The sequence below is a fragment of the Chionomys nivalis genome, chromosome 4 (genome assembly GCF_950005125.1).
Source record: "Chionomys nivalis chromosome 4, mChiNiv1.1, whole genome shotgun sequence".
Classification (NCBI taxonomy): Eukaryota; Metazoa; Chordata; class Mammalia; order Rodentia; family Cricetidae; genus Chionomys; species Chionomys nivalis.
In genome coordinates, this window is record NC_080089.1 from 76,410,753 (window position 1) to 76,438,232 (window position 27,480).

General features: G+C 45.9%; 1 protein-coding gene across 1 annotated transcript in view; it reads right to left on the minus strand.

Annotated features, from left to right (window-relative positions):
• Lrrc1 (leucine rich repeat containing 1) overlaps nucleotides 1-27,480 on the minus strand; it is a 115,314-nt gene that overhangs the window by 32,412 nt on the left and 55,422 nt on the right. Inside the window, exons 3-4 of the mRNA XM_057767228.1 lie at nucleotides 9,838-9,916; nucleotides 5,793-5,882 (exon numbers count right to left, since the gene is read on the minus strand). Coding sequence (XP_057623211.1) covers nucleotides 5,793-5,882; nucleotides 9,838-9,916 — 169 coding nt within the window. The remainder of the gene's footprint in view (nucleotides 1-5,792; nucleotides 5,883-9,837; nucleotides 9,917-27,480) is intronic.

Consider the following 27,480-nt stretch of genomic DNA (forward strand, 5'->3'; position numbering starts at 1 on the left):
CCCTTCTAATACACCCTCACAATTACTTATCAAAAGACATTTTGACAGAATTTTCCTTTATCAAGGACAAGAAGGTATGACTCCAGTTTTTTTTTTTTAAAGATTCTTTAAAAAAAAATTACGTGTATGTCTGTGCCTGCCTGAATTTATGTTCCATGTATCTGCATAGGCTGCAGAGGCAGGCGGCAGCATCAGAGCTCCTGGAGCTGGAGTTCCGGGCAGTGCTGGATTCCTGGGACAGTAGCAGCACTACCACTGAGCCTTGTCTTCAGCTTCCAGTCTTTTCTTCTTCTTAAAGATTTATTCATGTTATGTGCGACTGGCCTGTATGCCTGTAATGTGTATTACGTGCATGCCTGATGCCCACGAAAATTAGAAGAGGGCACCAGATTCCCTGGAATTGGAGTTAAAGATGCTTGTGAACCACCATGTGGGTGCTAAGAACTGAACCTGGGTCCTCTGCAGGAGAAAAAAGTGCTCTTAGCCAACGAGCCACCTTCCAGCTCTGCCATGTAATTTGGAGTAGAAACTTGGCATTGACCGTACACCGCCACACTGCACTGCACTGTTTTCTTCACTAGGCTTTGTCTCCTTTCTTACCTTGTACAGACTTAATTTTTAAAACAGTATCTCACTACCTACACAAACCTTAATTTTTAAAATCATCCTATTTTAACAAACAGCTCATCTTTCAACTTTCAGTCCTGGCAAGTTATGTTTCTCTGCATTACTGCTGGGATGGCCTCACTGTCCTCTAGGGCACAATTACCTCCTGCCACTAGCACTGTGCCTGCCCTCAAGCAGTGGCAGGGTGAGAAAGCTAACAAGCAGGTCGAGGCACAGGAAGCCTTGCCTCCTGCAATCGCTCCTGTTTCAGACAGTTCAGAACAGCAGGGCAGAAGTTACTCTAAGTCAGAATGGGGGCCGACTGCATTTTTAGGATTCTATTTCAAGTGACTGAATGAGTGACTATTTTGAGAAATTCACATTTTTTTATAACTGTTTTAAATAATACTCTTTTAAAACCATTTTGGTTCTCCCCCTCATTTTCATTACCAAATCATCTAGAAAACAGAATAAAAGATACTTATATCAAACAAATGACAATATACTGCAAAATCATAAAAAAATAAATAACCTACAAGCATTTACAGTTGAGTGAAAAAATATACTTCTGCTGGTGAAAGTACTCTACCAATAACCTATGCCTCCAGGCCTCTGACGTGTGTGTGTGCGTGCGCGTGTGTGTGCGCGTGTGTGTGCGCGTGTGTGTGTGCGCGTGTGTGTGTGCGCGTGTGTGTTTGAAACAACGTTTTACAGCAATTTCCAGGCTTCCAAAAACAATATTTAATATGGTAACAGTTTTCTCTAAGGTTTTCTCTACTGTCACACCACAGCTAAGCCGCCTAGCGCTAGGCTTTGTCACCAAGGCCTCAAGGCTTGCTTAGTTCAAGTTCACTGATATCAAGGTCACCGGCTCCAAGGACGGCACAGACAAAACCAGATCCACATGTTTTAGCTCAGTCTGCCAGGGAACCTAACTAAGGCCTGCCAACTCATTCTATTTCTACCACCAAATTATCATAATTACATGTTTACTGATAAGAACTCTTCAATGACCGATGGCTGTGCTGGGAGGTACACTAGCTCATCACAGGCATTTCTGCTATTCTAGGCACGCTACGCTTCAAGGAGAAATTTTAATTAAAGGAGCAGGGAACATGCTTATGATGACTTCTTTTATATAGCATTTCAAGTAACATGACTGTTTCATGGAAAAGTTACACAAGGTCAAGACAAAACAGCATACCGCCCAATGCTGGGCCACAGGCTTCCCAAGTCTTTAGCATGCCCTGCTAGTTCCCCGGGGTCTCAGTCTCCTCCCACCCTCACCCCCACTCTGCACCACCTGAGCACTGTAAAGACTGGACACATGTAATTACTTGCTCACCAGGAGTAAGTAATTGGACTAGTGACCTCAGAGCAATTCATCAGTTATTACATTCTCTTACTGAAGTGTATAAATTCTATGTTTTTAGGACATTTTATTCACAAGCTATACAAATATTATTACTAGTTCCAGAAAATGTTTATCCTTTCCAAAAGAATCAAAGTCATTCTTGTATGAGCATGTTTTTAATTCTGAGTACATATAACTAGAAGAATTCATTAAAATTCTATCCACATTCTTCAAACTTGTTCTGCCCTTCAGCCTCTAGCAACTACTAGCTTCTTTTCTTATAGACTTGACTGTACTTGCTACTCTGTATAAACAGAGTCAAATGGCATGTGACCTCTGGGGTCTGGCTTTTTTATTGTTTTAACTAAACATCTTTTCAGGGTTCATTCATGTTGCAGCATGTAGCAGTACTTCGTTTCTTTCATAGCCGTTTATTGATTGATGTACATTTTGTGGACCATTCGCTCATGGATCCAAGTTTGAATGGTTTCTACTTTGGGGGTATTATGAAGAATGCTGCTATGAATTCACCAACAAATTTTTGAATGGACATGCCTTTAATATGGCTAGAACAGCTGGGCTCCGTGGGAGCCAAGTTCAGCTCCCGGCTCCGGGAGAGAAACTGCCCACACTGCTTCAACAGCACTGCACTGGTGTACTTTCCCACCAGCAGGAGGCAAGGTCTCAACTGCTCTAACGATGCAAAGACACTTGCTACCGTGTACCTTTCCGACAACCATCCTAGCAGGTGCAAAGTGCAGAAGCACAGAAAAACTCGGGACCTAAGACACTAAGACAGACCCTGGGAAGAAGGAAGAACCAAAATGTGCCAACTGTGAGAACCGTGCAGTTTAAAGACGGCCGCACCTGCAGGGGAAGACTCAAATTCTCCAGCTAACTCGACCACGCACAGCACAGAAGATGCTGACTGCACTCAGGGTGGCCAGTGCCCACCTTGGGAGCAAGGGTGCTGCGGTGGCGGCACAAGAACTTGGGGAGCACCTGCCTAGCTGCAGCTGCCAGCAACACCTCACCCTGCTCCCGACTTCCCTCGCTGCACGCAAGTCCGTTCCCTGCTGCCTTTCACTGCAGGCCGGAAGCAGCTTTAAGCTTCCTGGCAATAAAGGCAGAGAAGTAAATGTGAGAAATGTCAGAACTGTTACCAAAACGAGACAAGCTTCCCATTCTTCTGGTAGATATCTTTCCCTAAAAATAACCGCCTTTCTCCCTCACAACTCCTTATATCAGAAAAATTAAGAAGTATTAATAGACAATACTTATTATTCTTCATTGCAAAGGTTTACAGCAATAGAAGCTGTGCTTTCCATAGTTTCTTCTTCAGAACCACTTTTTACAGCAGCTGAGTGCAGGGCACTGCATAGGGACAGGCTAACACGGTTCTGGTGGAGATTCCAGGACTCCTCATCCAGAACCTACGAGGTCTCATTGTACTGAGGTGCATCCGGTGTGCTCTGTTGTGGTGTCCACCCAGCAGGGAAAGAGGAGTGCTACCCAAGATGCCTGATGTAACTGGAGTCATGATGCAGGTGCATGCACTGATTACAGACTCACAGTTGAACACCCATAGACACAAAACTGAAGCGATTACAGTAGGGGAGTAAGTGCCAGGTCAGGGAATCTGCAGGACTGGGATCTACTTCACCTCAGTCCGCCATTATGGAAGGTGTGGCATAGAGAAAGGCTTTTAACCTTTACATGAATGGACTTCAGCCAGTTTGGAAAGAGAGGGTACCAGACAGACTTGAAAGTCCATCTGTATGAAAGGCTTTGGGGTTTTCTGCTTGGTTTATACACGGATCTGCAGCACAGTAAAATCTGCACACTGCATGCAGGTGCACACGCATGCTAACAAAGGTCTGAAACTGCAGGCCCCAAGTTTAACTAGAAACGTGTGTGTGTGGCCAACTTTTCAAAAGTAGAGCTAACGGACACAAAGATCCGCAGAGATCACCCAAGCACTGGTTCTCACTTCCCAGAGTGATCTGGGAAGACTTCAACAGAACCCACTGAAGCCCAGAAAAGCAAAGTTTGAGAAGCTCTGGTGCAGAACTTAGATGACACCCTAACAATCATCTAATAAAAGGTTGCTCTCCACACACTCACAGTAGACCTTTACAGTCCTTGCATTTATTATTTTAAATATAATGTGTTATATGCCTATATATTGCTCATATTAAAAAATACATAAAATTTTATAGGAGATAAAAGAAAATTATACATACATATGTGTATATATGGTTATATATTTGCACATGCGTATGATTACATATAACACACACACAAACACACACACACACACACACGGTTAAGACAGGTCTTACTCTGTAGTCCTGGATGTCCTGAGACTCACTATGTGGATCAAGCTGTTCCTCTGCCTCTAGGACTAAAGGTGTGCACCACCATGCTCAGCTTTAATTTTTTTTATTAAAAATAAGAAACCCTACAATGTATGCTGCTACACTACCACCCTTCTCTGCTCCAAAGAGCACTAGGCTGATAATACTTAATTATCTTTATGAACATACAACACAGGCAATACTTAATCATTCCAAACATTTTGCTTTACATTTGGTGAAAACGACAGGCTAGACATTGCCTCGGCTTCCGGCTATAAGATAAGAAGGCTGCCCTGCAAAGGCAGGTTCATTTGCTAGGTCACCACACCAGCTTCTACATTTCCCTCTGATTATGGAAAGATGTTTGTTAAGGTTCTATTGATAAAACTGCCATCTTCCCTGACTGGCTTTTTTTTTTTAATTTTATTTTTTTAAAAAAGAAAAGGCATTATCTTTCTGCATTTTACGTACTAATCCCAGTTCCCACTCCCTCCACCTTTCCCCCTACCCGACCCTTCTGACTGCTTTTTATTAAAGGAGTCTGAACAAGGTATTCCTTAGCTATTCTTATTTCTTCTCTTAGGAACGCTCTGTTCAGAGCCATAGTCCATTGTTTAACGGGGTCATTTTCTCGACTCTTTGCTTTTTGACTTCTTTGTATATTGTGGATATTGATCTATCTGCTGGATAGCTGGCAAAGTTTCTCTCCGCTCTGTGAGCTTCGTTTTCACTCATCTGATTGTTTCCTTTGCTGTACAGGAACTTCTTAGTTTCATGAGGTATTACTTGTCCAGTGTTGGCCTAAATTCCAAGCAAATGGAGTCCAGAATTCAATTCCCGGCATCCATATCAAGCAGTTCCAGGGAGCCTGATACCCTCTTTTGCCTCCAGGAACACTCACAAGCACATGGCATACACACACACACACACACACACACACACACACTTTAAAAACAAAACTTCAAACAAACTAGATTTCTTACAAATAAAAACCAACAGTACAGTTTATAACCATTAAGATTTAGGAACAGCTGGGCAGTGGAGAATGGCTCGGTGGGTAAGTGTAGACACACATGCTCAACATGATTAAGAATCTGAATTCCAGAATGTAAAAAGCTGGGTGTGGCCAAGTGTATGCCTGTAACCCCAGTGCTGCCAGAGGCGGAGATGGAAACCACTGGGGATTGCTGGGCACCAGCTCAGCTCTAGGCTCCCTGAGAAACCCTGTCTCAAAGGAATAGACTAGAGAGTGACAGAGAGGAAGGACGCCTAACCTCCATTGTCCTCTGGCCTCCTCACACAAGCCGCTGTGTATACAGAGGAGCACACACAAACGAAAGGCTGACTTTCATCTTTCCTGACGAGATACGGAAGGAGTGGCAAATGGTACTGCGTCCCACAGTTATAAAGGCAGAGGGTGTGGCTGACAAGCTCCCTCTCATCCCCGGCATTCACAGACGTCCGTAATAACTTACTTCCCGATATTCTCTGGCAGAGTCTGCAGTGAGATGTCATTTACAGAAAGACACGTTAGGTTCTGTAGCTCAGGAAAGCTCTCTGGCAACCTACAACAACGACAACAACAACGTTAATTCAAAAGAGTAAGGCAGTGCACACTGAGTGTAAATACAGACTTCCTCCACACGGTTGGTGGCTGCAATAGCCTCCTGCATCACATTTTATTATGGAACACCCGCCTTGGCTTCCAATACATACTACACCTGTGAGCAGAAGCAGACGGCTCTGTCTACAGAGGGAAGCACAGGCCCTGCAGATACTGAGAGAGGGCCGTACACATGTGCACAGCCTCCTAGAGAAGGTGCTGGGGCATGCTGGGCGTTCTAGGAGAAAGAAAGATGCTGCTGCTGCTGCTGCTGCTGCTGCTGCTGCTGCTGCTGCTGCTGCTGCTGACACTGGAGCCCAACCTTGGAGGATCTGGGGGTGTGACAGCACACCTTTAATCCCAGGGCTCACAGGCAGAGGTAGGCAGGTCTCTGTGAGTTCCAGGCCAGTCAAGGCTGCACTGACCACAGCCTCACTGACCACATCACAAACAAAAAAGAGTAAAATCCTAAGGAACAAAACAAAACCAGAAATCCTGCTGAGAATGAAAACACTGCCCTGATTAGAAGAAATTGCAGGAAAAAAATTAGCTAGCCCGTGGGGGTTTTAAGCCACAGGACAGCTGCAGCTCAGAAAGCCCAGAGCAAAGGATTACTCTACACTGATAGGCTGTGGCCAACTGCTCTGCTTTAACTCCTTTTTAATTCAAGATGTCACTCATTTAAGATAACTTTATCTTTCACTACGTAGTCCATACAAAAGTACTTTAATGTCTCAAACTCTACAAAATGGTAAGGAGTTGATACAAAGTCATCATTTAAAATTTACAAAGAATGGAGGCGGAGGCAGGGGGATCTCTGTGAGTTCAAGGCCAGCCTGGTCTACAAGAGCTAGCTAGTTTCAGGGCAGGCTCCAAAGCTACAGAGAAACCCTGTCTCTAAAAACAAAACAAAACAAAACAAAAAAGAAGAAGAAAGAAAAAGAAAGAAATTCTAGTTTCAATATTCCTAGTTACCTGTATTTAGAGGGAAAATCATGACTAAAGATGAAAGAATTTTAACACATCTAAAATGACCTCCCTCTCTCTCTCTCTCTCTCTCTCTCTCTCTCTCTCTCTCTCTCTCTCTCCCAGCATGAGCAGAACTCTGACTTTAGTAGTGAGCTCTTGATGACTATACTTGTCTTTCCTTTGCTAGGTATGTTTGTATTTTTTTAAAAAAAAAGAAAAGCAATAAAGAAATCCTGTATAATATTTGACATGTAATATAAGTTAATTTCATAATTCAAAACTCAAAATCCAGGTACCCAAGAACAGGGCATCAACAGGAATGTTTTATTACATTATTGGGAATCACTTGCTGAAGATTGTTACTTATAATTCAAAAGACAAAACTTACTTGGCCTGTCTGGAGTTTTGTCAGGCATATATAATCTTAATAATCTTAAAAATACTGAAAATGTTCCTAAAGCAAGTGAAATGCTTTAGCTAGCTGCTCTGCCCTTCTGCCAGCTGCTGGCTTAGGTAAGGATGGCACGTACGAGTGCACGCAGGAGGATGAGGGGCAGAAACCGGGTGAGGAGCTTCTACTGCTCTTCGCAGCAGCTGCAGGGTCTAGAAGTCTGCTCATCTAGCTGAGGTTCCCTCCCCAGCCATAAACTAAGTGTGCCAAGCTAAGCAATTACCGAGTCCCCTTCAGCTCACAGATAACATCTTAATTCTTAACGTCAGGACACCTGCCAAACTGAAATGATTCTTTTCTCCAAGGATCCTGTCACAGAGGAGGCCAGGATAAAAAACGGGAGTGAAAGCCTCACATAACCTGAGTGTGCTCTAGCTGAGAGCGCATTCGGTGACTGCGGAGACAATGTTAACAGACATTGGGAGGAGAAAAGGAGAAAAGATGAGGCGATTTAACTGACTGAGTGGCTAGGTCTCAGTTGCAGCAGCCAGAGCATCCCAGCTTGCCAAGCTGTATAAGCTGCCTTAAAGCTCCGCTTGCTGCGCAGTTCAGTGAATGCCCGCTGAGCACTTCCTTCGAGAATTACAGCTGGGCTGGAGACACGATAATAAGAGAGAAATGCAAGTCACTTCCTCGTGTCTGTGGGGGAGTCTTTATTAGAAGGACAGCTTACATGTAAATGTCAAGTGCTACGGGAACACAGTGCAGAGAGGGTGCTGTGGAAGACCAAAGGGGCATCAGGGAGAAAGCAGGGTGCTCTCCCCAGGTTGAAGGAAGGGGAAAGATCAGAACTGTCGGGGAGGGGGGCTGGGAAAGGAACTGAAGTGTTTCATGAGTACTCAGAGACGGACAGGGCAGCCGAGGGCAATCAGGGTAGAGGCCATTGAAGCACACTGTAGCTGAGGAGGCCCTCAAAGCCCTGGGGGAGCACGGACGTAAGGGGACAGGAAACAAGAGAGGTTCTGAGAAGAAATAATTGTGTGAAGGTTACTAGGAAACAGGATACAGCTTGAGGACAGTAATGAGTTAAAAAAAGGGATTAAATTTATGCAGCATAAGAGATTGTTATTTTTCAGTCATAATTGATAAAAGTATCAGTCACTGAAATCCAAAAGAAAGAAACCAGCAACACCATATAAATATCTAATTCTGGGAAATGAGATATGGGTGAAACAAAACTAAATAGGGAATTGTTTCATACTCAGGGAGTCTCAATTTTAAAATGAAGAAGATAAATCCAGCTCAATTTCAAAGGCAACAGCTATGTGCAGAGCCTTGAAAAATCCTACAAAAGGACTCACTGGCCCAGAGAAAACACACACCCAAGAGTCGTCTCTGCATTGCTGTATGGGTACCAATTCATTTCCCCTGGCAACACAGGCACCTGGATGCAGGAGACAGCGGACTCCCAACTCAGGTGGGCCCCAAGGAAGGTGACGACAGTGGTCCTCAGCCACACTCAGGCAGTGTTCTGTGAAACCCCAGGAAGGGCGAAGCTGCATTAAGTAGTAAAATGGGCAAGGAGCCACACTCAGAATGAGAACCCTAAGGAAACCCCACAGCTACTGCAAGAGTAAGGAAATAATGGTGTCAGGAAGGTTTTTGTAGCTGGGTGGTGACAGACACCTTTAGTCCCAGCACTTGGAAGTCAGTGGCAGACAGATGTCTGTGAGTCTGTAGTGAGCATCGTCACAAAAGTGAGTTTCACAACAGTTACAACTGTTATACAGAGAAACCCTGTCGGGGGGGGGGCTTTTTATGTGTGTGTGAGTATGTGTTTTTGAACAGAAAGCTGATGTTATAAATGTTTCATTACTGCAGTGTAAAAAGCAAGACTTCTCTGGCTGGGTGTATAACTCGGGAGAAGATCACGTGCCTAGTAACTGTGCAGCCCCAAGGTCAATAAAGGGAATCGACTTCCTGGGTAAACACACGAGAATCTCTCTGGCCTCAGTCTAATCCTACAAGTCAGGAGATGAATCGGGAATTGATTTTTATTTTATTTTTTACATTTAGTTAGCGACACACACACACACACACACATGTGCGTTCACACACCACAGTGCACATACATGTGACATGTGCATATGTGAGGCCAGAGGACAGCAGGACAACCCACAGGAGTTAGTTCTCTTCTACTACGTGGGTTTCAGGAACTGAATTCTCACCATCAGATTTGCTGCCAAGTGTCTTTACCTGTTGAGCCACCTTGTCTACCCAGCTGAGAATTTTTTTAAGCTACACATCTTTATGCTACTCAGAAATGTGTTCTTTAACTCCTGCTTTAACAGTCCTCATGAACTCCTTGTCCTTGGTCCTAACAATTCCATCAATACCAGTGTGCCCTCTTTCACTGCATATATCAACACACTAAGAGTCAATCCTATGTGGCAGGGTCAGCGCCCCCCCCCCCCCGCCCCCAAGTTGTATTCCTTCCCCAGGCTGTCAGACATGTTACCCCGAGCACTGTAACTAGGTATGTCAATTGGAAGGTTACCTGGTGAGGGGGTTTCCACTGAAGTCGGCTACCTGCAGGGCTTTACAGAAGGAGATGCTTTCTGGAATTTCGGGAATATCTAGAGGAGCAAAGAAAGATCAGCAGCACTGTTAGCATTTTCATGTTTAGGACTGAATACAAACACAGAGAGAATCCAGACGCTGTGACCTCGTTCAGTGTAGCCCCGGCTTGTTGGAATTATTTTCCTACATGTCTGCAGAAAACATGTTCTTTAAGGAAGCACACTAAAGATGTGCGTGCCTCCAGGTGCAGGGCGCATGCCTGTAGTCCCGACTACTCAGGAGGCTGAGACAGGAGGGTCTCATGAGTGCAGGAGTCGAGGGCTGTGATGCGCTATGCCGATCAGGTGTCCGCACTAAGTTTGGCATCAATATGGTGACCTCCCAGCAACAGGGGACCACCAGCCTGCCTAAGGAAGGGTGAACCGGCCCAGGTTGGAAAAATGTATGGGCTCAGTGAGCACAGGTCCTGGGTTTAATTTTTTAGCTGACATAATTGGAAAGGTGCCAACAGCTGATTTAGCTGGTAGGCTGAAATGTGAATCAGAAGACAGTCCAGTGTGAAATAGCTGGAGCGGCCTGATATGCCTTGGCTTGGTTTAGATGAAGACACTGGAAGGCGGGAGAGGCTTTGCTGTGTGAAACCTAAGCCTCCACAATGGGGGCAGGGGTTGAAGGGGCAGAGAGGACAAGCTCTTCACTCGCACTGCAACAGACAGGCTGTGAGAGGGGAACCAGCACATCCGAGGAGCTGTCACTGCTTCTCTCTGTATGCCACACCTTACAGTGCCAGTCGTGGCTGTACAAGGGGACAACTTAAATCCAATGGGTCAAACTGAATCCCAGAGCAGCAAGGGTCAAGAGGCGGTACGGAACCGCCAAAGGCAAGGTGAGCTCACTCGTCACACGGGACAATGTGGGCAAAGCAACGCTCATAATGGTCTGATTCGTGAAGACCTTTGGCACTGGGTAATCAACCATGACGCTCCCAGAAGTGAAACAGACAGAAGGCTTAAGTTCCTGCTTCAGCTATACGCAGGAAAATTGTATGCTAAATGAACGGCTGTCTCGAATCATAGCAACAGGCATTCATGGCACCTTGACCAATTTCAGCTAATTTATAGACCAGAACCCCTTGAATGAAGGGAGGCCATGTCCCCTTAGGAAGGGCCCCACTGCAATAGTGGGAAGGTTTACTACTCTCTTCCATCTTTCACTCCCATCCTTCCCTTCTATAACTGGGAGAAAGGAAATAACCAGACCTGTCAGAGCCTACTAGACAGTGGCTCACAATGGGCACTGACTCTGGGAGCCCCTGAAAGTGTTGCAGTTCTCAGGCAGGTGACAGGAGGATCACAAACTGTCGAGCTGTGACTCCAACGGCAGCTGTTGCAGCAGATGTCACAGCACCATCTTCACCTGAGCAGCTATTGACCTCACAAATGGTTTTTATCTCAAGACCTGTTCTTAAGGACCAGGAGAAACAATTCTCTCACTCTTCTACCTCAAGGGTATTATTAATTCTCCAGCCCTGTGCCACAACTCAGTTCATGGGGATTTGATCATTTGTCTTTTCCACATGGCATCCAAACAGTCTAACCATGTTGATGACATTAAGTTGACTGGGTCAAGTGGGCAGGAGGGAACAACCACTCTGAACCTATCAGTAAAGAATGTGCATCCGCAGATGGAAACCAAATCCAACCAAAGTCCAAGGGCCTTCCGCCTCAGTGGCATTTCCAGGGGAAGAAAAAGTGGTTGCTCCTATCCCTTCCCACTGCTGAGTGGGGCTCCCTGGATTCTGGAGGCAGCATGCCCTCACTCTGCTGTGTTACGATGGCCCAAACACCACGGGACTTAAGTGTGGCCCAGAACAGAAGGCAGCTCCTCAACGGGTCCCCACTGCTGCGCGGGCTCTCCTGCTGCTTGGGATCTATGACCCAGAAGACCCAACAGTAACCAAGGGGTCAGGGGCAGACAGAGATGGTACTGGGCACCTTTGATGGCCGCCACAGTAAGCTGATGCAGGTACCACCCAGAAGTGGACAGCTGCAGCACTGGAACCCTTTTCTGGGAAGACTCTGAAGGGAATTCTTCATAATGGGCAAATCTTGGCACAGTGCACATGACTGTATGTTTTGCTTAGAAGGAGAAACAATGTACACATAAATAGAGATTTGTGAGCTGTGGCCATGTAGCTGAGTGGTGGGAAATTGCAAAGACACAGCGTTAGAAAATTGGTGGGAGAGACAGCCAAAAGAGAAATATGAGGATCAGTCTCTCCAACTATGCAAGGGACGTGAAGATATTTGTTCCCCGTGTAAGTTCTGAACAGGTTACCTCAGCAGAGGAAACAATGAGCAGGACATAGGACGGCCTAGTCTATGGACAGTAGCCAGCCTCTGCCCTGATATCCCTGTACTGCCCAACCGCCACACGGGTAAAATGGCTACGGTGACAGGGATGGAGGCCATACAAGGCTTTAACAATGTAAACAAAGGTAGATCTGTTACTGAATACCAAACATGTCAGTTACAGAGAACAGTACCAAGCTCCCAAGAGCATCATTCCTGAGGTGATGAGCCAAGGGACGTGGTGGGCCCTGTCCTAACTGGAAGGATACCACATACTTCTGGGTGTGGGTTTGCCTTTCTGCACACAGTTCTGCCCAAATGACCACCCATTAACTTACGCAATGCCTTATCACAGTCACAGTACCCCATACAGTATTGCTTCTGAGCAAGGACTCACTTCACAGCCAAAGAAGCAAGACGGTGGCTTGACAAAGCGGTGGGATGGCCTTTTAAAGACACAGTCGCAATGCCAATTAGGTAGCAACAGACTGGAGGGCTACAGCGGGGTTCTCCAGCAGGCTACATCAGTACCCACTATTGTTTCTCTTCCAGCCAGGGTTTTGGGGTCCTGGAATTAAGGGGAAGAAATGGGGACGTACCATCACCCTTGGTGACCCACTAGCAAAAGTTTGGCTTGACCTCAGGCTCTGCTGGCCAAATGCTCTGATGCTCAGAGGGGAAAATGCTCCCGCAGGATGCACAGCTTAAGTGGAAGCTGAGACTGCTTCCTGACCACTTTCAGCTCTGATACCTCCGAGTCAACAGGCTGAAAAATGAGAGTGTTGGACAGAATGATTCATCCAGGCTATCAGTTTCTTCACAGTGTAAAAAGGTGTATCCAGAGCAGAAGATCCATTATGGCATCTCTTGGTGGCACGGCATCCTGTGATTAAGGTCAGTGGTAAACTACAACTCAAAACAACTCAAAACAGGCAAGATGACAAATGACCCATAGGAATGAAGGTGTGAGTCAGCCTCCAGATAAAGAACCAAGCAAGACATGCTGAGCTGCTTGCTCAGAGTGAAGGAAATACAGAATGGTTATTAGGAAAAGGTAGTATAAATACCAGTCAGGGCCAAATGACCAGTTACAGACATGAAATTCTAATTGCTGTGAGGGTTTCTGGCCTATTTGGTTAATAACAGTATTTTTAGGGTAGTTATATCATGTTAGGGAAAATTATGGCTGAGATTTTTTCATTTGGAAATTAAGTATGACATAAGCAGATACAATGAGGTATCAAGCCGACAAGGGGTGAACTTCTGATGAATGATCTTGATTACCAGCATGGCTGGGACTAGATAAACTAAAAGACACACTCTGACCACACCACTAAGGGTAGTGCCTAGACGGGTCACATGATGTTGGAAGACCTTCCTTCCCCCTAGTGGGTGGCACCAGACATGAATTGGTCGGAAGGAAAGCAATGATGCTTTTGCCTGCATGCCTTCTCTCCCTGCCTATGAATGCACCTACCCTGTTGCTGCTACTGCTGGCATCCTTCACTGCCATCAGAACCCAGCTTCTTCAGCCTTCGAGCATAAACTGAAGGCCAGAGGCTTTCCAAGAATCCTCCAGGGTTTCATCACCAGATCACAACTGCTGAGGCATCCATCTTTGTGTACTGAGCAAGCACCAGGTGCTCAGCCTCTCCAGTGTGCATCTGGCCATTGCTGGACTACCCGAGTCAACTCATGTAAGCCAAGCTATAAACTCCCCTTTACAACACACACTCACTCTGCTAGTTGTCTTCCTCTAGAGACCTGACGAGCACAAAATAACAAATTTGTCAGTTATTAATTGGGTAGGAGATAAAAGATTCAGAATATATAAAGAAATCAAAATCAAAACATTAAATAACAAAACTACAAATAATCCAACTAAGAAGTGGGAACAAAAGCTGGCCAGACAGTCTTCCAATGAAGTAAACGTCCAGTAAATACAGTGCTTGACATCGGGGAAATGCACATGAGAACAGCACTTAAAATTCCATCTCACGCCATCAGGGCGAAGCAAAAACTGTTGGTGAAGATGGGGGCTGGAGGCTCCAAGACCCTGTTGGCAGGGATGTAACCGAGCCCAGTTACTATAAAATCAGTCGAGTGGTTCCTCGAAATGCTAAATATAGAACCACCATAGTCTCCAGCTATCTAGTGCTTGGGTATACACCCAAAGGCGTCAAAGTCAGTACACAGGCTTTCCATATTTACTTTCCATATTTACAGCAGCGCTCTTCATAACAGCCCAATCACATAACCAGTCTACATGCCCACCAATGCAGAAACGGGTGAAGAAAACGCAGCCTGCAGTCCATAGCTTCAGCCTGCTGTAGGAAAATGGGCGAACTAACGATCATAGTGAAGTAAGGCAGTGTCACGGAGACAAGGGCCGCAGCAGTTCTCTCTTCCGTGGATTTTATGGGGAAAGGATATGGAGGTGATGGGGTGAGGACTAAGCACGGTGGCCAGGCCTGTAACCCCAGCTTCTGGGAGTCTGCAACGGATGATCACAAGCCTGAGATATATGGTAAAGCCCAAGATATCGGGGAGACATAATGGAATTCTGCCTCAAAATAACACCAAGATGGAGGGTGGGGAGTAAGGAGTGGGGCTACTAAGGATGTGGAAGGGGAAAGAAGAACAGGAAAAGGAAGGTGGATACGACCAGCGTGCAGTACGTACATGTGCGGAAAAGGAATGAAACCCATTACTTCGTACAATTGTGGTTTCTAATTTAAAAACTGAGAGAAGAGATAAAATACACACATCTATCACGTGATTAGCACTACTGTGTAGGTAACCAAGGCAGCTGTTGGATGTAGGCCTCCCTCAGCCTGAGATGGACCACAACAGTCCCTTCCTGTACTAATTTAGGTCTGCATGTGTGGGAAAAGAGGCGCCCTTGTAACTGCCATGGGGCAAGACCCAGAATAAGCATGTATTTACATATAAAGCTTGAGACATTTAGTATTATTATATTCTTAGTAAACTAATACTTAGCATTAAGATTTTCATCAATTCATTAAATTACATCACCCAAAACTTCTAGTTTTCAACAATATAAAAGTAAAACAAAACAAAACAGAAAAAGATTTAGTCTTACTTTTTATAGTTCCTATTAGCCATGTCCACTCACAGCCAAGAATACAAAACCAAAATCTCTCTCAGGCATTTTGTAAGTATCAGATTTTGTTATTTTTATTCCTCCTTTCCCTACAACATTAAGACATCCTTTAATTCAGATCCACTGCAAGCTATCATCATCCCTGAGTCTGAACTGCTTTTGACTAATGGGTTTTAGCTGTCTTGCAAGGAACATACCAACCAAATCCATCGTTTACCAGCAGAACAGTTTCTGTGGCTGGGAGGGAGACTCACATTAGTGCTGAGCTCTGTCCACAAAGCAGGCAGACCACCATTGTGGCACTGTTTGCTGGAGGCTGCTCACACAGACAGAGCTTTCACAACAGATACCAGCGCTTAGACGTGATTTCAACGGACATTAACCACCATTCGGGACGTCCATTTTTAACACAGGCTGAGAGATTCTATCCCACTCCAGCCCAAAATCAGGGTGTAAGCTTAGTGTATGTGTTCTTATAAGGAATAAATAGGTCACCATGTCCCAGAATTATCAAGGTAGACCCTCTCTTGATGTTCATGGTAGCAACCCACCACTATTTTAGGGACGCCAAGGAATGGAGTCAAGCCAGGCTATGTGGCACTGTCCTGAGCACAGGTGTCAGTTCTGGCTTCAGAGCTCAGAGCCTTCCCTTTGGGGAAGACTGTGGGCAGCCTACTTTGTCTTTCATGGTACATTACATTTCAATGAATAAACAAATTGCTCCCTGGCACTTCTTAGTCCATGTAACAAATACTGAGATGGATAGTAGCAGACCTATTCAGAGACACAGAAGCACCAAATAAATGACCCAAGATTACTCCAGTGGCATCTGGAAAAGCAGAGTTTTGGATCAGTGCCTCTGTAAGGAAGACACAAAGGTCCCACTAAAGACCTGCTGAGCCACATTTGAGACACTCCAGACACACTGAAGGATTTACAGACAGCAGAGGAACGGACACAGAGAAACACAAATACTGTCTACAGAAATGGGGGCGGGGGAGGAGTGTGGGAGACAGAGGAAGCAAGAGTGAGCTCCGTTTTAAGAATGCAGAATCCTTAAAACTGGGAGTCCATCAGGTAAAAGAGAAAAGAACTGAGGAATAGCCAGAAGTCAAGAGCAAACAGCACCACTCAGAGCATGGTTCACACAGCAACATTAACAGGAAAGAAGGGTGTAGCTATAATCTAGTTCCGAGGAATAAGCGTTATCTTTAAAAGCAATGTGAGGAGAAGCCAAACCACAAAGGCCGAGGAGCCAAACAACGAGGAGGAAGGAGGAAAGTGTAAAACAGCAGAGGCCACACTCTAGTCTCCAACCCAGTATTCCCTGGTGGGCCAAACCAAAAAAAAAAAAAAAAAAATGGGGAGAATATGGTAAGGTTTTCGCATCATGATGCTGAATGAGTTAATAAGAAAGGACTGCTTTTAATTTCAAACAATATCCTGACTGGTAGGCTTCAATCTGTCTCTTACCAAAATGGACACCCTATGCTGAAAGCTAACAAGATGGATGGATGGATGGATGGATGGATGGATGGATGGATGGATGGATGGGTAGGTAGATAGATAGATAGATAGATAGATAGATAGATAGATAGATAGATAGATAGATAGGACAGACAGATAGATAGGACAGACAGATAGATAGGACAGACAGATAGATAGGACAGACAGATAGATAGGACAGACAGACAGACAGAAACCACGGCTACACTGCCATGAGGCTAGCATAAATCCCATGAGCACATAATCTGAACATAACTTTGGTCAGTATTTTCAGCCAGTCTATGTTTTGCCTAAAGCTGGATCCATGGAGTAAGGGGTAGAAGTTTCCACATATGGAGTCATGTTGGCACTAAGAGTTTCTAGCGTCAGATTTCCCAACTAGGGATAGCAGCTCACACAGAGCAACTTGTGTCACGGTCCTTATCAAAGACAGAAGCTGGACAGACGATGGGGAAGACAAGCTCACCTGCTCCGGGGCTTTGCACACCTTGTGGAGTCAAGCTTTGGGCAGGGAGTTCCCTAAGGCCACATACGTCAGTGCAAACTGTACCTCTGGCACCTCTCCCCACAGACCCTGAGTGCTGCTACATTTTCCGGACTCTGAGCACCCCCGACTGTCTTGACTTTCATACCAGTTCACTGGTCCCCAATTCTCTAAAACTCAGGTTCCAAAGTTTTGCTGAACTCTCCATGCAGCGTCATCCGTTGTCTTCAGCAGGACGCAGGGAGTCCCTGGCTGCTGCTGCTCTATTCTGCTTTCCCCTGTGGACCTCCTGTTCACCTCTGCTTCCTATTGCTCCTTGGTCCACAGCAAAAGGCCACAGAAAGGAAAGCAATGGGTGACATGAAGAAGAAATAGCATTCTGTCTGCCTGGCTCCGCCATGGCGGGCTCCCACCATTATCACACCCCACCAAGCCCCTCACTCCTCCAAGTCCCCTCGGTCACCTCCCATCCTGGTGCACTGCCGCCCATCTCCAGTGCAGCACAGACAGAGCCCAGGGAAGAAAAACTTTTGAAGGGAATTCTAGACCTAAGCTTGGAGAATCCTTTCTGGTTCAGAGCTACAGACGTATCTTCGTGGCCTACAGAAATAAAATCAAAAAAATTATACAGACTGCATCTCCAAGTCTAAGAACCTAGAACAGACCATGCCTTCAACAAGCTTGGCAACTAGAAAGAGAGAAAGGGGCTTTTGTTTGAAGAAGGTACCAAGGTCCAGGGAAAAGTCACTCCAGGGTGTTTGGATTTTGTTAATTGAAAACTCTGAGCAGCAGATGGAAGCTCCTTCTGAGAAGGCAACAAGAATGCAGCCACACAGTGTGGGCGGAGGGCATGAACATACAGACTTCATAGCCTACCTATGTGAGAGAGACAGAAGAGGAACCTGGGAGCGGAAGGCCTGGGGAGTAGCCTCCTGGGATGAGAACCCCAGCCACTGTCGAGGGGAATGGTAATATCCCACGATCTGAAGGAAGCGAGATGCTATGATATGAGCCACTTCTGAGCAGAAAGTGGGCAATGTGTCTACTTGGCGATGCAAAAGGAAGGAGGAAGGGAGACAGGGCCATGCTGGCACTGAATATGGATCCTTATTGTGCAGAAACCATAAATTAAGCCTCGGCCAAAGACAGAATTCAAGCACGACTCCAACAGCCAGCAGTGAAGAGAACAAGCGTGTGTAGGAGACGCTGACAGGCTGCGGTGACACACTGAGCGCTGTGACTCTGGGGACAGTCAGTACATCATATTGATTCATTTAGTATTATTTACTACTAGAATAAAACAAGGTCCTTGTGTGCCAAACAGGCTGGCTGATTAAGACAGTTTGAATGCTGTGCTGTGGGCTGCCTGACTCAATCCTGTTTAAAAATATCCGGGATTGTCAAACAAGACTAAATATGAGTGTGTCTCCCAGTCTCCCTTTTGCTGCCACAGCTGTTCTTCTGGTAATGAGAGAGGAAAACTAAAAGCAGAACTGCTTCAAATGTTTCCATTTCCCATATTATCCCAAGCACTCCAGACACCTAGGAGGCAGCCAGCCTTGTCCATACAGCCCCAGCTCTGGGCATCCATTTCAGTGTAAAGAAGGCTGACGGACGGGCTTGGGCCTCACATGGCTCAGGAAGGAAGACAAGACAGACAAGCACCCTTCATAAATGTTATTTTGCCTAAGTCTTGTACAAGCCGTGTTAAAAGTTCTTGCTAGGTGTGGTGGCATACCTCTATAGTCTCAGAACTGGAGAGACTGGGACAGGAAACTCAGAACTCAGAGCCCAAAATTAGCACTGCTACATGGTGAATTCAAAGCCAGTTAGGATACATAGTATCCTGACTCTAAGAGTTCCAGTAACAACTATCAAAATAATTGTTACAGCTCAGCTTTTTCTTTCCCACAGAGTAGGCTTAAAAATGTCTGGAGGTACAAAGTTTTGTTTCATAAAGACAATATTAAGTACTAGGTTTCACACAAAATAACAGAAAGGAAAGAAATACAGTCACTTGGCATTCGTTCTACTTTCTAAAACCAGTTATGTTTAAATATACATTCATATATAATTTTAATTAAGAGTTATTTATACTTCAAGAAAGTATCACTGAATATCAAAAATGAAAGTTTTATTCATCAGAATCTTCACTTTTTATCATCCAAAGTTACAGCTTTTTGAAAAATATTCTGATTTAATATGGCTAAGTATAGTCACTGATATTTATATATCAAATTCTCTAAAAAAATTCTAATGAATATATATTTTGATCCAGAAAGTCTAACTCCACACCCTACCCCAGCTTCATCTTTAGACCACAAAAACATTTTCTCCTCTGATCACACCCATGCAGTGCCCACTCCCCACACCCCCGCAGTGCCCACTACCACACCCCTGCAGTGCCCACTCCCCACACCCCCCCGCAGTGCCCACTCCCCACACCCCTGCAGTGCTCACTCCCCACACCCCTGCAGTGCCCACTCCCCACTCCCCTGCAGTGCCCACTCCCCACACCCCTGCAGTGCTCACTCTCCACACCCCTGCAGTGCCCACTCCCCACACCCCTGCAATGCCCACTCCCCACACCCCTGCAGTGCTCACTCCCACACCCCTGCAGTGCCCACTCCCCACACCCCTGCAGTGCTCACTCCCACACCCCTGCAGTGGTCTACTCCCCACACCCCCCGCAGTGCCCACTCCCCACACCCCCTACAGTGCCCACTCCCCACACCCCTACAGTGCCCACTCCCCACACCCCTACAGTGCCCACTCCCCACACCCCTGCAGTGCCCACTCCCCACACCTCTGCAGTGCCCACTCCCCACACCCCTGCAGTGCCCACTCCCCACACCCCTGCAGTGCCCACTCCCCACACCCCTGCAGTGCCCACTCCTCTGACTAGTCTCATGTGGCCAGTTTTCATGCTCTCTTGCCCTTCCAGGTAGGTCATGGCCTTCTAAGCCGTGCTCACCTGCCACCCCACTATGTGCAGTCAGCTGAGGCTCAATCACAGCCTAAGGAGTCAGTCTTAGGATAAGACACACAGAGCAGGTAAGAGTGCGGGGCCAAACGTGAACACAGTTCTGTATACGTGCGCAGACAGACCAGCCAGGACACTGACTCTCAACTAGTTCACTGGGCTTTCCCGAAGCACACCCCTGATGCAGTACTATAATCACTGAGTACTATAATCGCAGCAAGGGGTTTTCAGTCTTCAGACACAGACTAAACACCCGGTGAACAGCTCAAACTGCAGAGTAAGACACTACAGAGGGAGGGAAGGAGAAAGGAGATGAAATAAAAGAGGGTGTAGGTCTTACGGATACCTCTTAAAAATACTGGGGCATCTGGAAATAAATGGGAGTCTTATAGACACCTCTTAAAAATATTGGGGCATTTACCTTTAGTGGTTCTCAGGCCTGGCATATCAGAATCTCTGGGGCCACTGTCACCCAAGAATTAAAAAAGGCAGCCTACTGTAGGCCTGGGCACAGCCTCAAACAAGCAAGCAAACAAAACAAACCCACCTCACTTGAACCCACGACACAGTCAGACTCAGATCACACTGTCTGAGGAGCAGGGCACTTTCGCACAGTACCTCGCAGTGGCTCACTCCCATGCACAGTTTTACTGCACAGCAAAGGGATTTCCTCCTACCCTGACAGTTTCAGCTCCAAAAATCTCTGCTGAAGGCTTGGTTGGACTGCCTGGGATGGAAGTAAGACCAAAGTGGCCAAGAAAGCTGCCCTGGAGGGAGTTAGGGGTGAGATCAGGAATGGTGGATAGAGACAGAAGATAGTGGGAGGGGCAGTGAGGGGGGTGTCTGTGTGCATCTCATGCAACCTCTTCTTCCTCAGAGGCATCAGATGCCTTGGAGCTGCAGTTGCATGCAGGTGATTGTGAGCTGAGAATGGAGCTCAGGTCCTTTGTAAGAGCAGTCCATTCTTAACCATGGAGCTATCTTTCCAACCCTAAGGCTTATTTTTTAAAAAGCTCTCTACCTCCAATAAAAACTGACTTTTTCCCCCTAAAGTCACCCTTAAAATATAAGGAAGTAAATGGAGTACAAAAAAAGCACTCAAAAGAAATTCAAAACATGTTTACATTACTCAAAGGAATACTGTAAAAAGCTCTCAAATTGCAAGTTGTCAACTGACAGATGAAAAGATATTCATAAGGGTGTTTAACTTCCTCAAAAGACACAACAGAACGCACCCACTGAAACTGGCACTGTCTCTTCAAGCAACCATTACACCTCTCTCTCTCTCTCTCTCTCTCTCTCTCTCTCTCTCTCTCTCTCTCTCTCGGCACTGGATGAACGTTATGAAATACACTTTGTAAAACTAATGTTTTCTCTGTAATTTACAAAAAAATTCAAGACTAAGAAGCAGAACAAACTATGTAGTGACTGTCGGCTAAATCACACCTTGGAGATACTGTATTATTGCAGGCTGGGTCAGTTTCCAGGCTTGAAGACAATCCTCACAGATACCACCATGCAAATTTCTGCTGAAGGGGGGGGGGAGATGCTTGCTTTTGCTAAATGGTATTCAAATCACTGTGACAGACATTTGATTTCTGAACTGGGAAAAAAATAATATTCTGCATAAACTGGCCATCACTTATCTGAAATGCCTGAAACCAATAGTATTTCAGATTTTGAAATTTATTTTTTCATTTGGAGACACTTGCATATACAAACTGCCAGGGGAGTTGGTTTCTGCTGTTGTAATGAGACACTAAGACCAAAAGCAGCTGGGGAAAGGAAGGGCTCGTGTCGTCTTAGTTTATGAAGGAAGTCATCTCAGTTCGAATCTTGAAGGGAAGGCAAGGTAGGAACAGGGAGGGAGTAAATAAAGCAGAAGCCATGGAGTGCTGCTTTCCTGACTTAATCCTCATGGCTTGTGCAGCATGCTTTTTTTTTACAGTCCTCAGGACTACCTGCCCATGGATGGTACTGCCCACAGTGAACTGGGCCCTCCCACTTCAACTACCAATCAGGAAGATGTACTATGGGGTTTGTCCACAGGCTAGTCTGATGGAAACAGTTGCTCAGCCAAGGTTCCCTCTCCTCGAAGGACTCCAGAACATGTCGAGTTAACATAAAATTAGCCAGCACAGCAGCTGAAAACCCCAATAGCCAAAATTCATTTGGGCAGTCAATGTTTCAGATTTTGGTGTATTTCAAATTTCAGATTTTCAAATTAGGAATGCTTAATCTAGCCATGTAAATATGTAAATTATTGCAGATTTAGATGAAGACCAGAAAGGTCAGCTTTAGCATCCTTTTGGCCTACTTAGCATCTGGACTCGATCAAGTACTGTCCAGGTTCTGGTGACTGACTCCCAGTTTAAATTTAACATTCACAAATTTTAAATACAAACTTTGGTATCTGGCGTCAGAAATTCTGACTTGGCTGAGATGGAACTATGGAATTTTAACAAGGATTCTACATAGGTGGTCTCAGGGCACATCTGCAGAAACAACTGCTCCCAGTGAAGGAAGACAGACCACAACCCAAAGTTAGATTTCTAGAAAGAATTCTAGCTGCCATCACCACCCTTGGAAACAGGTTCCCTCTGGTCTGACAACACTGGGGACTTCTGAGCCACTGCCCTTGGGGGTGCTTTTCTCAGTCTACCCTTTCAAACCTACAAGCACGACTCTGCCAAGGCGGCTTGCACATCTCTGAGAACACACAATACGGTGTCCACTCAGGGCTCTTCCTCTGCCACACCGTGAGCACACAGAGCCTGACATGCGGAGCTCCAGTGACTTTCTGGGCTCTCTGCGCTTAATGTAGACATCACGGCGTCCTTTACAATGATTTAGAATATACTTTAAATATCAGAGATGTGTGATCATCCAGCTTAAACCTGTTCTCTACCACCTGCCTACCAGCTTCTGGGCAGATGAACCCTTTCTATAATGCATCTAGCATAGGCTGTATCAAAAGTCTAGAGGGCTCCCTTATTTCCTGGCACCATGTCATCTATGTAATAAGCAGGCCTACAGTAAAAAAAAAACAAAAAAACAAAAAAACCAACACCCACGATGCTCTAATTCTCCGTAGAAATACAGTGGAAGGGATGAAGACAACGGCACAAAGGGCAAAGCCCGGAAGATTACCCACACCCCCTTTGCCTGTTAGTTCCGCTGTCCAGACTGGGAGCTGCCGTTTATGCTGGGCCATGGGGCAGCAGGGTGAGAAGGCAGCAGATTTGCCCACCGGGATCTCAGCAGTCAAGAGAGTTGCAAATGAGTCCAATAAAGCCAGGCGTGGTGCGCGCATGCACCTGTAGCCACAGATATTTGGAAGACTTGGAGAAGAGAACCTCTTGAAGAGTCAAGCGTGGCTTGAGCTATACCAGAAGAATTACTGTCTCCAGAAAAAATACTAAGTAAAATTAACCAACAGAGTGGGATACCCAACAGACAACCTCGGCCACAATGGAGGAAGCTTCCGCCATTGGCATTTTATCATAACCACACTGCCTCCCCAGATGAAATAAACCTGCAAGCACTCTATGATGAATGCAATTAAAAGGCTCGGAAAGGAACACCTGCCTGGGACCCTCGAGCTCTACCAGAGAATGGCGGGCCTAAAACGACTATAGCTCAGCTGGGCCCCATCCACAGCCAAGGTTTAGATAACACTGGCTGGCTGGTTACACACACTTTTCCTCCTGGACCCACCTCGCTGCAGCAACAGCCATGCATTCACAGCTCACTCACACATGCAGAATACAGGCAGGGTGTTAAAAAACTCCTTCCTCAACTAAATCAGCAGCAGCTGTCTAAGACACACCCCACCGTCAGCACAGCAAACAGTAATGACTGCTGTTTCCTCCAAGAAATGGAGACTGCTAATGTGTCTCAAGTTTTCCTCTGATCTCTCAAAATGCATTCTGTGTCGTAACTGCTTCCTTTGGCTGTCGCAGGTGACCTCCCAAGTGCCAAACACAAGAGAAAATTCAGGGCGCACTTTCTGACCATTCCTTCCCGCATTATCCTCAGCCCTGCCTGGGGTGCCAGGTTGCTCCCGGAGCTTCCATTTCTTTACTTCTTCCTGCCTGGTTTGCTTTCTGGGCTGCTTTTCAGCAGACCTTTAAAGATGGAGCTACCCAGGGTTCTGTCCTTTCACAAGCTGTGCAGGACAGAGCCGTCCGTGACAGCAGCCTAACCTGCAGGTGTTGGCTGCATGTCCACACTGCATCCTGCTGGGAACAACTGCTCTGTTGTTCCTGTCTGACCCTTCCAATAGTACCAGTCAGCAATGCTGGCCAGTCCTCCGCTGAGATCTTACAGAGCTCACAAGGGCCTCCCTCCCTGTTCTTTCTCTTTGACAGGAATGTTCTTTGAACTCTTCTGCTCTCCCGACACCTGCAGTTCCTCCCCAGAGTGGTTTCATCCATACTGAAGCTTAAGTAATAAATCCACCTCAATAAAGATGGATGATTCTCAGTCCTTCATCTCTTCCCAACAATGTCGTTTAAATCTCAGATCCTCACATTTAGCTACCATGGAACATCTCCACTGACAAAGACAGCTCACCCTCACATCCAACAAATAAGATTCACCCTTCACTGTCTCCCATCTCTCAGGGCAGTAGGAGGCTATCTCAGGTATCAGCTGTCATTGGCCACTAACTTCCCTCGAGGCTGCTCCACTTGGATTTCCCACAGATGCTTACCCTCTTGCGTCCAAGCTGCCTTAACTTAAACAACTTAGAGTCTCCTGCTAGGTCCAGGGAGACACGCACAACCCTCCTCTGCTGCACCGCCTTCATAGCTACCAACAGCTCTCAGGAAGATGCCCGTTGGCTTCAGCCTTTCAGACCCTGTTGCCATCTTCTTCTCTGGTATAATCTTTCATTGGCTCCAATAATAGAGTTCATTTTCCCCAAATATTTGCACTATCTCTAACCTTCCAACCCAGATCTGATCACTGTTCCATGTGCACACTCCTTCGTCGCTATTCCCCAGAGCCTAACTGCCATCACCCCTGGGAAGCTGACTCGCCTGTTTGAATAATTAACTCAGATTTGACTGTTCTTCTTCACCCAGCACTCCTCAGCTTGACTACTGGAAGGTGTGGTCCTTAACACTTTGCAACACCATTACAAGGAGGATGAAAACAAAGTCAAATACTTCAAGACACCAACGACTAGTGTGCACACCCTTTAAACAGGCACTCTACAAACAATACATGGTATGCAAATAAAGGACCAGCTGCTTCACAGCCCTTTAGAAGGTCTGTCCCTGCCACAGGTCCCCATGTGCCTCTGTGACTTCAGGCTTGTGGGGTGAATGTGGCTCCCTGATGGGTTGCAGCAAGGGTGGGACCTGAGACCAGTAGACTAAGCTGCTCCCTCACCTTTCCCCACTGGTCTGGTTGGCTTTGACTTTATGCTCTTCTGGAAAGTGCCCTCTCTTGTGTGTCAGCCACACCATACCAGCCTTACCTTTGACATCTAGAGCTTTCCTGCTGGCATTGAAGCTGCAGGTCTGTTCCTATTTCCTCCAGAAAGATAAAAATGGTCGACTTAACCCTGATTAATCTCTGTTAAGTACCAATGACAGAACCAGAAATGCTCCCAATCTATAGTAAGTACATAAAAGCAATATAGACGTATCTACTGATGAAGGATGCCTATTTTTGTGAAACAAGTAATAAAAAGGAAAATACCAAAAATAGTAGTGATAATTACTTCTGGGAAAGAGGATATAAGTTTATACTGAGGAAACAGAATTGTAAATTTAGAGCTAGAACACCTAGAGCAGTTCTACTCCTAAGTCACACACAACTCAAGATGGCTTTTAACCTGAGCTTAGCTGCAGCACCTGACTTCAACATCTCCAGAGGGAAGGTGCAAGCTGACGCCAGGGAGATGACTTAAGGGACTAAGGAGAAAACGCTTATCAGGGACTCCATCTCATACTGGTCCACAGCCAATACCAGTCCATCTGTCAACAAGGATGATGGACACAGTTCTCTTTCTGTTCACAGAACTGGATCTTTACATCTATTGCTATTCTCCTTAATAGCCTGAAAGTCTGAAACTAAAACAGTGGTAATCCTCACAGTTCACTGCCATGACCTTCTTGGGCTTCTCTTGTTTCTTTCAGGACAAGAAGAAAGGATCCTGTGGGACTGTTTCTATGAGTCACAAAGAAAGCTTCAGCAAGGAAAAGTCAGTCTGCTCAGAGCAGAGCTTGGCACAGAAGCCGCCGATGAGATGAACTGTGTCAACAAGTTCAGAGACACCGAAAAACTTCATGCAACCAACTGACTGCTCTGAGTACCGAGGTCATCCTGATCGCCTGGGACCACCCTCCTCAGTATCTACTTGGGAAATCTCAACTTCCCTAACAGTGCTCAGTGAGCAGACACACCCTTGGGAACGAGCATGGGATGAGCTTGTCAGCAGCAACCAGAGCTGCACCGAGTCAAAGGGGAAAGCCACACCTGCTTCCAAGGGACAATCACTGCTGTCTAACCACTCTATTTTTTCCTTTAAAGGCATAAACTGTGTAGCTTCTGACTTCTCTTCTTGGATCTACTCATAAAAATACAGCCATGTCTTGCCAAGAGAATACAACATCAACTCAGAAGTATTATGTCATCTTCCCTCACTGGATGACAGCCGATTACTGGCCAGAAGATGGTCACAAACAACACGCTGTCCCCAGACGCATCCTAATAGCCAATGTGACTGAACATAGTAGAGCCTTTGGGAAGCAAACAAGTTGAGAACAGAGTTCATTCCCTTATAAAAGAGGCTGCAGCCAGTTCCCTGGTCCCTTCTCCACCAAAGGACACAGCATCAAGATGCCATCCTCAAATCAGACAGCAGCACATCCCCACCAGATACCATACCTATTTTGGTCCTGAACTTCCCAGCCTTTGAATGACCAACATTAAACTTCGGCTGTTTGTAAATTACTCAGTCTAAGGCAATCTGTAACAGACATGTGAACAAACTAGAAACTACCTCCAGATAACCTCTTCCTGCTTCCGGAGTTGATCAATATACTGACAAGTTTGTTTCTTTTAAAATAGAAAGAAAGAAAGAAAGAGAGAGAGAGAGAGAGAGAGAGAGAGAGAGAGAGAGAGAGAGAGAGAGAAAGAAAGAAAAGAAAGAATGAATC